The sequence below is a fragment of the Mirounga leonina genome, unplaced genomic scaffold, assembly GCF_011800145.1.
Source record: "Mirounga leonina isolate KUSES-001 unplaced genomic scaffold, KU_Mleo_1.0 Mir_154, whole genome shotgun sequence".
NCBI classification, from domain to species: Eukaryota; Metazoa; Chordata; class Mammalia; order Carnivora; family Phocidae; genus Mirounga; species Mirounga leonina.
Genome location: NW_023270389.1, coordinates 36,222,859 through 36,237,321, shown reverse-complemented (window position 1 = coordinate 36,237,321; position 14,463 = coordinate 36,222,859). Strand labels below are relative to the sequence as shown.

The 14,463-nt window shown below is 41.6% G+C and overlaps 1 protein-coding gene across 1 annotated transcript in view; it reads left to right on the top strand.

The window, feature by feature from the left end:
- Positions 1-14,463, top strand: part of KCNH1 (potassium voltage-gated channel subfamily H member 1) — a 364,126-nt gene that overhangs the window by 14,018 nt on the left and 335,645 nt on the right. Inside the window, exon 2 of the mRNA XM_035010480.1 lies at positions 13,030-13,153. Coding sequence (XP_034866371.1) covers positions 13,030-13,153 — 124 coding nt within the window. The remainder of the gene's footprint in view (positions 1-13,029; positions 13,154-14,463) is intronic.

The window sequence follows — 14,463 nt, the reverse complement described above, 5'->3', positions numbered from 1 at the left end:
TCTCTCGCTCGCTCTCCAATAAATAAATAAAATCTTTAAAAAAAAAAAACTGATTCATCTGTTTTTATTGTTTTAAAATCCTTTAATTTGATGCTGAATGAAGGTGGAGGTCATGCTTCTGAAACAATGTACTTAGGGGTAACTACCCAGTAAATAAAGTGTTTGAATTTGCTCTCGAAACTGAAGCCTCTCTTTCCATTGTAACTTACTGACTTAATCAAAGTGTATTTATGTAGGATATTAAAATTAGAGGCAAAGCAAGTGATTATTGAATCTCTTGGGAGTTCAGTTTGTAATGGGCCAGGATTGGGCCCTTGACAATTTAGAAGAGTAATTTTCATGGAATTTTATTGTTGAAAAGCACAATAGAGCCAGAACGTGACTTCTGCTGGTATTAAGATTTTAGATGTTTTATTTAGGTGTGTCATACTGACCAAGCTCTTGTTTCTCTCATCCTATCCTCTCCATTCTTCCAAATATTACCAAATCTCAATCTTTGTTTTTCTAAAAATTAATTTCTGGCATGGATTTTATTTAGGTTCAGGCAAGTTGAATTATGGTTTTCTTGTCTTTGTCTAGTGCTTATGTACATACTTCTTGTTCTCATCATTTATCTCAATGATTTTTTTCTATTGTTTTAAAAGAAAGGAAAAGATAATTTTACTCAAACTTGCTTTTTATAAGAGCACTGGTATCCTTAGTAATTTGTAACAGTGAAAGTATCACAAAGATGTGTTCCCTTCTAAGAAAAATATCTCTAGTTCTTAGAGGCATATTGTGTAATATATATTGTAGGCCTCTAAATAACCAGTGTGTACAGGAGCAATACATTTGTGTGAACTGCTTGCTGGATGTAGCTTTTATCTGTGTGATGGCCCAAACTGAGTCACATGTTAAGTCATTGCTTCAGTTAGTCTCTTCTTTGTTATTTGTGGTAATTAGGATGAAAAGCAATTTTCTAATAATTTCTTTTTAGAATAGCTCTGTGTTATTCTTCAGGGGCAAATGGTAGGTTTGGAATGATGTTGACCCATCTCACTCACTGCAGTGGGACTTAGCTCATGCCCCATTAGCTGAAGAAACTTTACATGGTTTGGGGAGGGGACTCTTTCAAATTTTAAGAGAGTGTTTGTTTTATTCTACAAACCAGAGGAAAACTGTGTGGGCTGAGGAAGGTTGAATTTGGGAAACCTTACATTTACTTGCATGCGCTCTTACAGCTAAAGACCTTCAGGGGGTGAAAAGGCATCAGAGGGAGGCAGTAGAATCTATCTAATTTGCATCAAAGACCTGGAGACACAGGGAGCTTTCAGATGAGAGCCAATGAATAAATCATGGCATGGGCAGCCAAGTTGAACCTACACATTTTCCTGAACAATGTAAGAGGGACTTGATCAGTTCAGAGAATATGAATTTGGAGGCAGGCGTGGTGCTTCAGAATATGGGCCACTGGCTGATTGGAAGTCACACATTCTACGTGCAAAAGCTGTATGTATAGGGGCACCTGGGTGGCTCAGTCGGTTAAGTGTCCCACTTGATTTCAGCTGGGGTCATGATCTCAGGGTCGTGGGATCAAGCCCCGTGTCGGACTCCATGCTCAGCACTGAGTCTGCTTGTCCCTCTTCCTCTGCTCCTCCTCCTGCGTTCTCTCCCTGTCTCTCAAATAAACAAACAAATAAATAAAATCTTTAAAAAATAGCTGTATGTATAGTCAAGAGCTTATGTCCTCCTTGGATTTTAATAAATTCCAAAGACACATCTGGGCATTTTCTGTATATATAAACTGACCTACCAACATGTGATTTCTGTCTACCGTAGACTCCCTTGACAACATGGTGTACTTTTACGTGAATATGGCGCATCCTATCATGTGTCCAAATCCAGATAGTTCCACTGAGCAAAAGCCCAGTACAGCATGGTTCACCTGAAATGTATCACTTCCTACCGAATTACATTTAGAAGGCGTTTCTGCTATTTTTAAAGTGACCTAGACTCTACAGAGTCCAGCATTTAGAGAAGTGATAGTTCAGGGTTATGACTGGTTACTCTACATGGGGTGGGGGGTACTTGCAGGTTGCAGAGGCATCATGTGATTTGTTCTTTGTTACGAATCCAGTTACTTAGAGAGTCAGATTTTATTGCTACCAGAAGCATAGAAAATTTGTAGTTCATCTCCACTGAGACCCAGAGAGCTGAAGTGATGTACCCACACAGCTCTTTAGGGACTACACTGCCACTAGGACCCAACTTGTCCCCATGGTTGTTCTTTCAGATGGTGCTCTGGGGACCCTAGGGATTGCTGGGGAAGGGTGGATTAATAGGGTGTCTTTCACCCCTCCTTCTCCCATTGGTTTTCATTGTTGACTAGGTTCCTTGGTGCTTCTCCATAGAATCTCATGGCCTCTGTCTTACCAGATGCCCTCTGCTTGTAGAATGTCCATGTGGTGTCTCCAGTGGTGTAGCTAAGGGCTCGCCTGGCAGCTCAGGGCTCCCAAGAGGGCAGAAGCAGACCTTTCAGACCTTCAAACTTAGGCCTGGGATTGGCATAGCATCCATTCTACTGCAGTCTGTTGGTCAAAGCAAATTGCAGACCCACCCAGATTCAAGGAGTGGGAACTAAACTAGGGCATGAATGCAAGGAGGCATGGTTTATTGGGGACCACCAGTGTAATCTCAACTGTTGATAGTGATGCTTTGTACCAGCTCTCAGAGTCATGGGCCTGAGACATGTGAGGGGTTGGTCTCTGCTTAGTATATATATATATATATATATATTTTTTTTTTTTTTTTTTTTTTTGAAAAAGAAGAAAATGAAAAGGACTTAACAAAGCACAAGGAGTGTTCTGGAGGGGATCGTATTGCCTCTTCCTTTGTAGGTATTTTATGAAGACTTCCACCAGTGTGATTTGGCAGAGCCAGGAGGCAGGAAATGTGATCCATGTTAATGTGTTGGAGCCCATTTAACTTTCATTCCTCCAGATTTTTACCCAAGTGAAGATTGCCTGAAGGAGCCACTTGAAAGTCAAAATACAGTATTAGCTTTATGACTATTAAACTAGATTGGAGAACATGCAATGCCACCTGTCTCCCTCCTCAAGCCTAGGCTTCCAGACCATGAGTCACTGACCTACTCCTAGAGGAAGAAGCTGGAGATGACAGAGCAGAGGGCTGGCAGAGCTGTTCCAGTGGGTTCTTTTCTTTTTCAAGTAGGCTTCACACCCAGCATGGAGCCCCATGCAGGGCTTAAATTCACAACCCTGAGATTAAGACTTGAGCTGAGGTCAAGCATCGGATGCTTAACTGACTGAGTCACCCAGGTACCCCCCCAGCTGGGTTCTGAGACAGGTAGCTCAGGCCCTCTTTCCCCCCACCACACCAGGCACAGGCAAGTCTGAGAGGTCAGTACACACAGTAGATTGTCCTTGCCTTTGAGATTCCTACTGATACCTTGATCAATCTACATAGGCAGGTATAAGTGAGGAGGGTGAAGAAAGGGGTCAAAGTATTCATTATAACACTTCTTTCTGGGGATAGGTAGATACCCCTTCCTCTCAGTGAAAGCCCCAGGTGTGGAAAGATAAGTGTTGCCTTCATAAAAGCTATTTATCAAAATAGAGCTTTTAGAGGTACTGTATTCTGCCAAACCTAGAGTCCTGGAGTACTACCAAGCACTTTGAGGGAGCTGCAGAATTTGTGAGCTATGGTTCTGCTGATTCTGTTAAAGATTATTGTAGAACATCATACAGCTAAGAGCTTTGGCTTTGGTGTTTGTGATGGTTAGTTTTATGTGTCAACTTGATTTGGTTAGAGAGTGTGGAGATATGTGGTGAGATATTATTCTGAGTGTTTCTGTGAGAGTGTTTTTGGATGAGTGTAACATTTATTTTCTTTCTTTCTTTCTTTTAAATATTCCATCAGTCTTTTTTTTTTTTAAGATTTTATTTTTTTATCTGTCAGAGAGAGAGTGAGCACAAGCAGAGGGAGTGGCAGGCAGAGGGCAAAACAGGCTCCCGCTGAGCAGGGAGCCTCATGTGGGACTCGATCCCCGGACCCTGGGATCATGACCTGAGCTGAAGGCCGATGCTTAACTGACTGAGCCATCCAGGCGTCCCTGAGTGTAACATTTAAATCAGTAGACTGAGTAAAGCAGATGGATCTCCCTAATGTGGGTGGGCTTCATCTAATCAGTTGAAGGGCTGAATAGAACAAAAAGCTGACTTTCCTCTGAATAAGAGGGAATTCCTTCTGCCTGACTACTTTTGAGCTGGGACATTGGTTTCTTCCTGCCTTTGGGTTTGAAATGAAACATTGGCTCTTTCTCGGTCTACACCATGAGCTCGCCTGGTTCTTTGGCCTTTAGATTTGAACGGGAACTACACCATTGGCTCTCTTGGGTCTCCAGCTTGACAACTGCAGATCTTGGGATTTGTCATCCTTCATAATCACATGAACCAATTCCTTATAATAAATCTCTCTTTCTTTCTCTGGATTCACACACACACACACACACACATGTACACACACACCTCCTATTAGTTCTGTTTCTGTGAACCCTGATACAGTGTTAGGCAGTCCCAGCTTTATTAGATGTATGGCCTAGGAAAAATTTTGTCAATTTATTAAGCCTTTTTGCAATATTTATAAAAATGGGTTAATACTAATGTCTACCTGCCTCAGGTAGTAATGACCCAGTGACTATTAATGCATGCAGTCTTGATGGTGATGATGCCCTTTTCACCAATGAAGAATGGCAGATTTCCTAACATTTCTCAGATCAGAATTTCCAAATCTCTTGTACCCAGATCAGGCCAATTCTGCTGCAGTCTTAGGAGATTATGTTTTTTTTGATGTTTTGTCCATGCAAAGGGATACTTTCCTAATTGAGTTTTGTTTGGCTTCAAAATAAGTTTTCACATATTCAGCTTGGAAAATAGTAAATATTCCCAGAGTCATTTATGTCTGGATGTGGAATGCATGTCTCGCTACTTGGCTAGAAAGTCTGTATCACTTCGCTAGAGCCCTCTTATTTGGCATTCTTAACCAGCGGGAGTACAGCCAACCACGTGGAGGAATTAAGACTTAGTTGAACAAAATTGCTGTCATGGAGTTCTTGCACCACAGTTTATGCAGTTTTTTTCAGGAGACTCCCACTTTCTGAGTCTGTCTCTTTGTATGCAGATATACTTCTGGAGGGATGGTACCAAATTGACTCAGACCCACCTAGGTTCACTTCTTTATTTTATTTAACAAAGTTTATCTCCCTCAGAAGCTCCCACTCCACTGAACAGCAAAGGGAGACTCTGAACATCCCAGTTAGTAGTATCTCAGGCTCTTCCATTTTAATTATTCTTTTTTGGGTAACTCAGTCTCTTGTGTTGAGAATCCAACTCTGCCCAACCCATTGCTTCCCCCTCTGATAGTGTGTGGGGTGGAGGCAAGCACTTGCACCACCTTGGAGGACTCAGATCCCCAGTGCAAGACCTTCTCTCCCCGCCGCCCCAGTTCCTTCGGTCTCTGGCAATGGCCTCTGTTTGGGTCACTAGATGGCTAGCAACTGAACTTACATTCTGTTCCTTGGATTGAACAGAACTTGATACCCTTCCTCAACCCGACACATACTCCCTTGTGTGTGTGTATATGTGTGTAGTATGTGTATGTGTATGTCTGTGTGCGCATGCCTATGTGTGTGTTATGTGTGTATGTGTGTGTGTACATAACTCGATCCTGTCTAGGCCCCCACTGGCTGTGCAGCTCACCTCTGATATTTGCCTGGACCCCTAAGTCAGGCAGTTTGACACACAGCCTTCGGCTACAGGGTCACTTCACTCCACTGTGATAACCATCTGCTTATGCAACTTTAGCCCTAGTGGCGTAGTTGGGAGCTTCTGGATCCTTTCCAGAATCCATGGTTGCTGAAGGGGGAGCTCAGGAAGCTAATACAGCCAGGTTTGCTATGTAGTGGTGTGGTTGGGAGCTTCTGGATCTGTTCCAGAATCCATGGGAGCTGAGGGGGTAGGGCTCAGGAAGCTAATATGGCCAGGTTTGCTTTGCAGTGGTGTCGTTGGGAGCTTCTGGATCCTTTCCAGAATCCATGGGAGCTGAGGGGCTACTCAGGAGGCTAATACGGCCAGGTTTGCTCTGCAGCTCCTTTAAGTGGCCAGTGTGGCATCCTTTCCCACCCCTGAAAGTCAGATGGGGATCTAGGCACAAAGTTTCCACTCCTCTCCTGTCCTTGGCTGTCACTATGTGGAAGCAGGACTGTTATAGAATAGGTCAGCACACTAAGTTTTAAGAAGTGGGAGGTGATAATGTGCAAGTGAGGCAAGAGACCAAACATTAAAAATCTAGACAGGGGAATGCAAACATTTAGATGGGGAATAATTACTTCTACGTACATCAGTATTCCCTGAGGACATCGTTGTAGATCACAAAGTAGAATCATAATGCATGGTGACAATAAAGGTAATATTGACTCGCCAATTAAAGGTCTCATTATACTTAGTATTTTTATACGAAGGCGCATGAATCTGATGTGTTACAAAGATTTTCATAGAAATGGTCTGATTTTAGTACTTAATGCAATAAGAGGGAGACGATGTAACACGATGATTAAAAGCATGGGTTTTGAAGTCAGGTAGACCTAGATTCAAATCCTAACACTAACCTGCTCTGACTGACTGTGTCCTCAGAGGCTTAGTGTACTTGTGAGTAAAATGATGAAATCCGTGACGCTTCATTTAGTAAAGCAATACCACTTCACAAAGATTGTTATGAAGATCAAAAAACCCTCCCCTTAATATATGATAAAGTCTTAGTACAGAGCCTAGCACAGAGTAAATATCGATAAATGGTATGCATTCTTATTAAGATCTGGAATATTGCTTATGTGGAATTGCTTAGTTTCTTTTTTTTTTTTAAAGATTTTATTTATTTATTTGACAGAGAGAGACACAGTGAGAGAAGGAACCACAAGCAGGGGGAGTGGGAGAGGGAGAAGCAGGCTTCCTGCTGAGTAGGGAGCTTGATGCAGGGCTCAATCCCAGGACCCTGGGATCATGACCTGAGCCGAAGGCAGAACCTTAACGACTGAGCCACCCAGGCGCCCCAAGAATTGCTTAGTTTCTGATGATATATGTAGTGTTATGGAATTTGTATGGGTAGCCCACAATTTATAAACAGATTGTATTTTGGAAGGTACTTTGCAGGTCAATTATTTGTAGCTTAGGAATTGAAGAGAATCTAGAATATGCCCCCTTCCCAGCCAACCATAATAGATACACACATGTGTGCAAGGGATGGGGCAGGGGAAGGGGGAAGAATTTCCTTCCTGTTGGGGGCAAATGGCTTTGTGACTGGGACTAGAATTCTTTCCTCCCTTCACTCCACACCCTTGGATATCACATAGTGGCAAGGGAATCTTTCTCCCTGGCAACTATAACTTCTTGCTTGGGTTAACACTGAGAGGTAACTATTTTTGAAATTTAAATTCTATAATGAGACTTGCTTTTTCCCAGATAAGACTGTAATCTGCACGGCAGCGACAATGGGAATGCTTGAGGAAGGGTGAGCACCTTTAAAGGATGACCAGAATATGTTTACGGGAAATTGCAGTGATATCTGGAGCTTGAAATGTATCCTGTTCTCATTTTTTAACAAAAAACATTTAATCAATAAGTTAATTTTTTCTGATTAAATTCATTAAAAATTAAGAATATACTTATTTTTATCAAGGTAATATATGTTCTTGGTTTAAAAAAAATCAAACTGAAGAGCTTATAAAGAAAAACAACCATCCTGTGCCTTGTCCCTTTGCCCATCCTGCTCATCAGAGGTCACATGTTCTAATTTTAGCTGTTTCTTCTTATAGTTTCTGCCATGTCTCTAAATAATATGCATTACAGCTATTTCTAGATTTATCAATTTTAGCTGTTAGCTGTTGACTTCCATTAAGTTAGCTGAGTTTTTATCTCACCTTATTAACTTTCAACCCCTTTCTCCTAATATAATTATATTACTCCCTTATCGGTTATCTTTGCAGCTTTAAAATATTTATACCTTTCTTTTTTATTATATCAGCTCTAGACACCATCCCATGATTGTTCTCACTTTCCTCTCTAAACTTATCATTTGTATTTTTATGGTGTTGAAATTGATAGGATTATATTCAGATACTTACAGTTAAATATTTCATGCTTTTCTATATGTTGGCTTTAAAAATTGGAAATTAATAAGGTGTTTACGCTGTTCTGACAGTGATGAGACATGGTGTGATTTGGTTTCCCTTCTTGCACAGCTTTTGTTTTCTTTGATTCTTCTACTTTCTTTTCCTGCCCACTCCCCACCCCCAAATCATGTACTTATATTGACTTATTTTTTTAAGATTTTATTTATTTATTAGAGAGAGTGAGAGAGAGTGAGAGCACGAGCTGGGGGGGAGGGGCAGCGGGAGTGGGAGAAGCAGGCTTCCCGCTGAGCAGGGAGCCCCGTCATGGGGCTTGATCCCAGGGCCCTGGGATCATGACCTGAGCCGAAGGCATATGCTTAACCGACTGAGCCACCCAGGTGCCCCCTATATTAACTTTTTATGTTGTTTCAAATGATCAGGAATATCATCAAGTACTGACCTCCTTTATCTCTAGATAACTCTCTTCTGGAACCTCTGTTCTCTGGACCATTCTGTGCTGAATGCTTTCTGTTAGCTTCCTTCCTACTTTCTATATTTGGAGCCATTTTACGCCCCCTGGTTCTCATGTTATCTTCTTCCCTTATTCCTTCACTTTGCTGATAAGCATCCCCAAGTAACTTCCCAAGAAAGAATATGTGGGAGGGGCGCCTGGGTGGCTCAGTCGGTTAAGCATCTGACTCTTGATTTCGGCTCAGGTCATGATCGCAGGGTCCTGGGATCGCGCCATGTGTTGGGCTTTGCGCTCGGTGGGGAGTCTGCTCGAGGAGTCTCTCTCCCCCTCCCCCTCCTGCCAGTCACGTGCTCTCTAAATAAATGAATAAAGCTTAAAAAAAAAGAGTATGTGAGATATAACTTTCCTAGGTACTTGCACATCTGAGTATCTTTATTCTACCCTCGCATTTGATTGTTTTAGTTTTTAAAAAATGTCTCTGGCTTTTTCTCAAGTTGTTCTTTCTCTTGTTCCTGTTTGGATGCATGTTGTTCCTCTTGGATTGATGCTCTGTGTCTTATTTTAAGAAATATTTCTGTCTCGGGCACCTGGGTGGCTCAGATGGTTAAGCGTCTGCCTTTGGCTCAGGTTGTGATCCCAGCGTCCTGGGATTGAGTCCCGCATCAGGCTCCCTGCTCCTTGGGAGCCTGCTTCTCCCTCTGCCTCTCTCTCTCTCTGTCTCATGAATAAATAAATAAAATCCTTAAAAAAAAAGAAATATTTCTGTCTCTTTCTGTACTACTCTCTATGAGACTTTATCTTCTAATATTTATGCCGAATTTTTAATTACTCATTTTTAATTTACAGGGGGTCTTAATTGTTCTCTTTCTCTCTCTCTTTTTCATAGCATCCTGTTCTAGTTTATGGTTGTAATAACTCTTGAATCTCTCTGAGGATACTAATTGGGGATTTTTTAAAAAGTTATTTTTTGTGGGGCACCTAGGTGGCTCAGTCGTTAAGCGTCTGCCTTCGGCTCGGGTCATGGTCCCAGGGTCCTGGGATCGAGCCCCGCATCGGGCTCCCTGCTTGGTGGGAAGCCTGCTTCTCTCTCTCCCACTCCCCCTGATTGTGTTCCCTCTCTCACTGTGTCTCTGTCAAATAAATAAATAAAATCTTTTTAAAAAAAAGTTTTTTGTTTCCTATATTATTTCTGCTTCTTCCATTGTCATTTTTTCTGTTCTTTTTTACTTTTAATTTTTGTGTGGATTTTTACCTTTTTAATTCATTTACTTTTATTTCAAAGGTGCCTAGGATAGGAGAGAAAATAAACACATGCAGTCAAATCATTATCTATAACTGGCTATTATTCCCTCTTAGCACATAACTTCAGTGGGGCATTAGTCATGAAAGAGCTCGCTCAGTTTTTCCCAACTATATGAGGGCTTTGAGGGAAATTACTTATACTTTTAGGAGTCAACAAGAAAGTTAAACTGACTGGACTTCATATACATTTAAGGGTGATTTAGTGAATTTCTTTCTTTCTTTTTTTTTTAAAGAGAGTGAGCGCCACGTGTGTGTGTTTGGGGGGGCAAAGGGAGAGAGAGGGAGAGAGAGAGAGAGAGAATCTTAAGCAGGCTCCACGCTGAACCCCACACAGGGCTCGATCTCACCACCCTGAGATCATGACCTGAGCTGAAATCAAGAGTCACACGCTTAACTGACTGAGCCACCCAGCCGCCTCTGATTTAGTGATTTTTGTACTTCTTTTAGGGCTTAGTTGTTCTGTTCAAGAATAACTCAGGAAGAGAAGATCAACATGAAGGGTTATCTCCCCCTTTTTAAATAACATCTTTATTGAGATATAATTCACATACCATAAATTTCATACTTTTTAAATGTACAGTTGTTTAGTGTATTTACAGAGTTATGTATCCATCACTACTATCACATTCCAGAACATTTTCATCACCCCAAAAAAGAAACTCTATACCCATTGGCAGTCACTCCATCTTCCTACCCCTCTCCTCCAGCTCCTGGCAACGATGAATCTACTTTCTGTCTATGGATTTGCTGCTGCTTGGACATTTCACATAAATGGAACCAAAAATAGGTGACTTTTCGTGTCTGGCCTCTTTCACTTAGCATAATATTTTTAAGGTTCATCCATGTTGCAATATGTATCAGTATTTTGTTTCTTTTTATTGCCAAATAGATACCACGTTTTTTCTATCTGTTTATCAGTTTATGGATATTTTGGATTGTTTCCACGTTTGGGCTATTATGAATACTGTTGCTATGAACATTCATGTATAAGTTTTTGTGTAGACATATGTTGCCATTTCTCTTGAGCACTTATTTAGGAATAGGATTGCTGAGTCATATGGTAACTTTATGCCTAACTTTTTGAAGAACTGCCAAACTGTCAAATTGAATGCACCATTTTACATTCCCATCAGCAGTGCACAGGGGTTCCAGGATGAGGGGTCCAATCTCTCCACATCCTCATCAACACTTGCTGTTGTCTTTTTTATTATAGCCATCCTAGTGGTATACCTGAAGGATTATCTTGTCTCTACAGAATTGTCAAAGATCTTTGACAGTCAAGCCCATCCCAGTCTGGTCTTCAGGCTCATCTCCTGCCAATCTTCCTGGCTGCCCTTTGTCTGTCTATGCCAGTCTTTATGTGTTCCATGCTGCCAGACCTTTGCTCATGCTGGTCCTTAGCCTGGAATGTTCCCTTCCTCCCACAACCTCTTGAGTTTACCAGAGGCAGGCAATATATGTTCACTTCTCTAAATATTGTTTTTGTATCATATGTGGTAGTTACATGTTAGGCATTCAAATGTTTGAATGAGTCTTACTCATCCTTCCAGATTAGAGCAAGTTCAAATGTGACCCCTCTGAGACATAGTCCTTTACCTCCCTCAGAGTGAATCATTTTATTACTGGTTTCTTTAGTTAGTTGTGCACATGTCTTTTTGTCCTGATAAGTTCCTGGAATGCATGGACCACATCTCATCAGGCTGGATATCTCTAGGGTCTCGTAATGTGCTTGGTACTCAGGAAGTATTCATGATTATATGGGCGAGATGGAGGGAAAGACTGGTTGTAGATTTTCAGTAAAAGTATATTTATAAAATTAACAGGTGTATAGATTAACTTCCTGAAAGTTGTGTTTTATGTTCCTTTTAAATAGATGAAAGCATTTTTAAGAATAGATTATCGTATTTAGTTATTTCTCCTCCCTTTGGTTCCTCTACTCCTCCCCACATAGATAAGGAGGGATGGTTACCCAATATTGTGAATAAATTGTAGATGCTGTGCTAGAACAAAATTAACCTCCCAATTAAATGAGGAAATCATATGTCACTACTATTTCCCTTTGCACGGTATGCACATATAAACAAAACCCCTCCCGTTTACAACAAAAGAAGGGTTGTGTGCATGTTCTTTTTTTTCTTTTCTTGGTGAAGGGGTAAGTATTCTGTGGGAAGGAGAGAGCCAAGCTAAAATAATGCTGATATTTAAGTTCTGGATGTTATTTGCCTAATTTAAGGTCTTGAAGAGAAAAAGAGGGACAGTTGATTACCTGAGCACAGAAAGTACTGAGACTTTTGATCTTGAAAAACGTGGAAAATGGTGAGAACACACCAAGCAGCCATACGTCTCTGGCCCTCTTAATCCCTGCATCCGAAGTGAATGTGGGCTGGTGGTCAGTGAAAGAGCTCTGAAATGTGGTTTCTGTGGCTACAAAATCTCAGCAAGAAGGTTTTTGCCATTGCAAGCATCTTGATCAGGTTCTATAAGGCTCTAGTATTAGGAGCGTCTAGTCAGTTCCTTACCAAGAGGAGGGCTCTCTGGTGTGTGTGTTGCACGAGGCAATCCTCCATCTCCCTTCCTTTGCCTAAGAAGATTTTCTCCTCCTAGGATGGGTAAATGCTAATCAGGGTCCACAAGGCCAATTTGTAGCTTTTGGCCAAAAGACTGACAAGGCTAAGATGCTAGATGGAGCCCAGAAGAAATTCCTTTTGCGTTCTCTGTTGCTCCAGAGTACCCGTGGACTTTAATTGAGATGAGTTAGGACTTGAACATATCTCATGGGAATCACTGGATTTCTGCAGGATTCGTTGGTTGGTTGGTTAAATATGATCCTTTGCTAACTTCCTCTTGGAGGACAATAACCTAGGCATTTGAATTCAGAATATTCAGCTCTAAAGGACTGTTCTTTTGTATTCCTCACAGGGCCATTTTCCTGTTGAAGAGACTGTTTTAGAGGGAAGCCAAGAGACCTGGATTGGTTGACATTATTTATGTCCTCATTGAATCTCAACTAATGTCTTGCCTCCTGTGCCCTTTTCTTTTCTTTTCTCCTCCTCCTCCTTCTTCTTCTTCTTCTTTTTTTTTTTTTTAACAGATACTAATTTTGTGTTGGGGAATGCCCAGATAGTGGACTGGCCTATCGTGTACAGCAATGACGGATTTTGCAAGCTGTCTGGCTATCACAGGGCGGAAGTGATGCAAAAAAGCAGTACCTGCAGGTATTTATGGTCGGGGTGGTTCTGTTGAACAGTCTATCATGGTATCTTCTGGAAAGACAAAACGGCTTACTCAGTGTGGGGATTGCCTTTCTCTCACTTCGTGTTTCTTCAGGAACATTTATGGTAATGTCGTCTCTCGTTCACGCACTATAACCGGGGGATCAAAGAAGGCTTCAGACACGGTCTCTGCAAACTGACTGGACTTGTAAGTCGCTGAGACGGGGACACCAGGGAAACTCAGGAAAGTCGTTTTATCTAGAAAATAGGGACTCAGAAGTTTATGAGGTGTTAGACTAAGTGATATGAAAGTTAGATGAGTCTATAAAAGGGAATGAAAATGAAATAAAATTTTAGGTGATTAGATTAATTTTTGAGACTACGTGACTGAGAAGAATCCCTACGATGTTGGAGCCAAGGGCCTTGTTCATAGGGCTTTTGCCAGAAAAAGAGAAGAGAACTGAGATTTGATTGCCTTCTAATTCATGCTGTCACATTTCTGGTGGCTCACTCGAGGACAGAGGCAGATGGCGTTAAGAGCGTACGCCGCCTGGGCATTTGAAAGGGTTCCTCACCAAGCAGTACCCTTGGGCCAGGGCACTAGAAAGGCTCTTTTAAAGCATCTACAAGGTGTGGAGCCGAGCAGAGCCTGTGCCCGGCCCTGCCAGATGCCCCGCTGCGGTGCCCTGGCAAGGTCTTGGCTCAGCACAGCCCTCGGCTCCTCTCAGTCCTTCTCACTCCTTCTTCGGAGTCTTGTCTTCACTGGTGTTTGCATGAAGTGGAATCATTTTCCCAGACCTGCCAAATCAAGAAATAAAGTCGTCTCTGAAGGGTGGAAAAACCTGACACACGCATCGTCTTCGGTTTCCAGAAGTTGCACTTTGATGGTCTTAAGTCAGCCATGTGACTAGTTCTGGTGAAAAGTATTAAGTGCTTCGAAAATACCATTTTCTTAAATTTTAGGTGTTTGGGGCTGGGAAATGGGAAATTTAAGATTCCCCTTCTTCCCTCGAAGGTGTAGAAATTGTGACTCTTAAGTCCTGCAATAGAATTCTCTTACATTTGTGGTGTGCTGTAATCCTCGTTAGCGTCTGTCTCTGTATTTGCATCTACAACGATATTTGCATATATATAATCAAAACAAATCAGGAGAGATAGCCTCACTTTCTGGTGTGACCTGAGCAACGTTTCTTTCCCTTTCTTGCTTCTTATTGGCTCTAACCGGACCCTTGAAGAAGATCAGATAAGATAACTTGCAAATTTAGCCACCTTTTCTTTCATGCACAGTTGTAGGAAATGTATTATTTCCCTGA